The sequence below is a fragment of the Aptenodytes forsteri genome, unplaced genomic scaffold (assembly GCF_000699145.1).
Source record: "Aptenodytes forsteri isolate BGI_AS27 unplaced genomic scaffold, ASM69914v1 Scaffold61, whole genome shotgun sequence".
Taxonomy (NCBI): domain Eukaryota; kingdom Metazoa; phylum Chordata; class Aves; order Sphenisciformes; family Spheniscidae; genus Aptenodytes; species Aptenodytes forsteri.
The window spans coordinates 1258724-1259728 of record NW_008794443.1 but is presented as its reverse complement, the minus strand read 5'-3'; the positions used below and the strand labels follow the sequence as shown (position 1 = coordinate 1259728).

The window sequence follows — 1005 nt, the reverse complement described above, 5'->3', positions numbered from 1 at the left end:
ATGGGTAAGTACAGCCGTCGAGCATAACAATAACAATATAATAACAAACAAGGCTTTGGGGCTGTACCGCCTGCTCCCTCTCCTCCTGTTAAACCCCAATTTTCCAAGCCCAGATCGCTCTTGCCGGGTAGGTTTAATAATTCTGGCAGCTCGCGCTTGAATTTTGATTTTTAAAGAGGGGAGTTGTACCGAGGGAAGGGCTCGGCCGGGTTTTGGGAGCGATACTTACGGAAAAGAGGCAGCCGCAAAGCAGAGGATGGAAACCAGACCCAGGACGACGCTGGCGATGTCCCAGCCGTCCTGGGCGCATTCGTTGAACGTGTCCATCACCCAGCGGGAGCCGTTGGGACAGTCGGAAAGATTCCCGGGCGGGAGACCCCTCCAGCGCCGCGCATCCATAGCCTCCGGTGCTCAGCTCGGCCAAGGGATGTTTATTAGCGTCCGGCAGCGAAACTGTCGGGATAACGCTGGGGAAAATGCAGTAACGTGGGGAAAAAAGGAAATAACGCTGGGGAAAAAATATATCTATATTAGGAACATGCTCACGGCTCCTCCGGGTGCGGCTCGAAGCTGGCTCACATTGCAAAAAACTCATTATTAACACACCTTTATTGGCCTTAATTTCGCGTCCGGTGGGATGACCCGACCGGGAAGGCCGTCGGCCCGAGAGGATTCGGCCTCAGAGAAGAAGTAAAACCCAACCAGCGCATCCTTGCAGAACAGGGACTCACCTGCCTTCGCCGACGGCCCTTTGGGAATTGGCTTTATTTTTTTCTTTGGAAACCCGCCGCTTTTTCGGAAACTTGGGTTTTTTTTTTTTTCTTTGCAACTCCACTGCTTCTTCAGCAGCTTGCTGGGCTTCCTTTGCAAATCTGCTGCTTTTTCAGAAACTTGCTGTTTTTTCTTCCAGATCCGCTTCTTTTTCGGGAAGTGGCTGGGGTTTGTTTGGAAATCTGCTGCTTTCGGGGGAAATAACGGGGGGTTTTTGGGGGGGTTTTGGTGGGT

At 52.0% G+C, this 1005-nt stretch overlaps 1 protein-coding gene across 1 annotated transcript in view; it reads right to left on the bottom strand.

The window, feature by feature from the left end:
• PQLC2 (PQ loop repeat containing 2) overlaps positions 1–813 on the bottom strand; it is a 4944-nt gene extending 4131 nt beyond the window's left edge. Inside the window, exons 1-2 of the mRNA XM_009289751.1 lie at positions 732–813; positions 230–467 (exon numbers count right to left, since the gene is read on the bottom strand). Coding sequence (XP_009288026.1) covers positions 230–399 — 170 coding nt within the window. The 5' untranslated portion in view covers positions 400–467; positions 732–813. The remainder of the gene's footprint in view (positions 1–229; positions 468–731) is intronic.
• Between the last annotated feature and the right edge of the window lie 192 nt (positions 814–1005).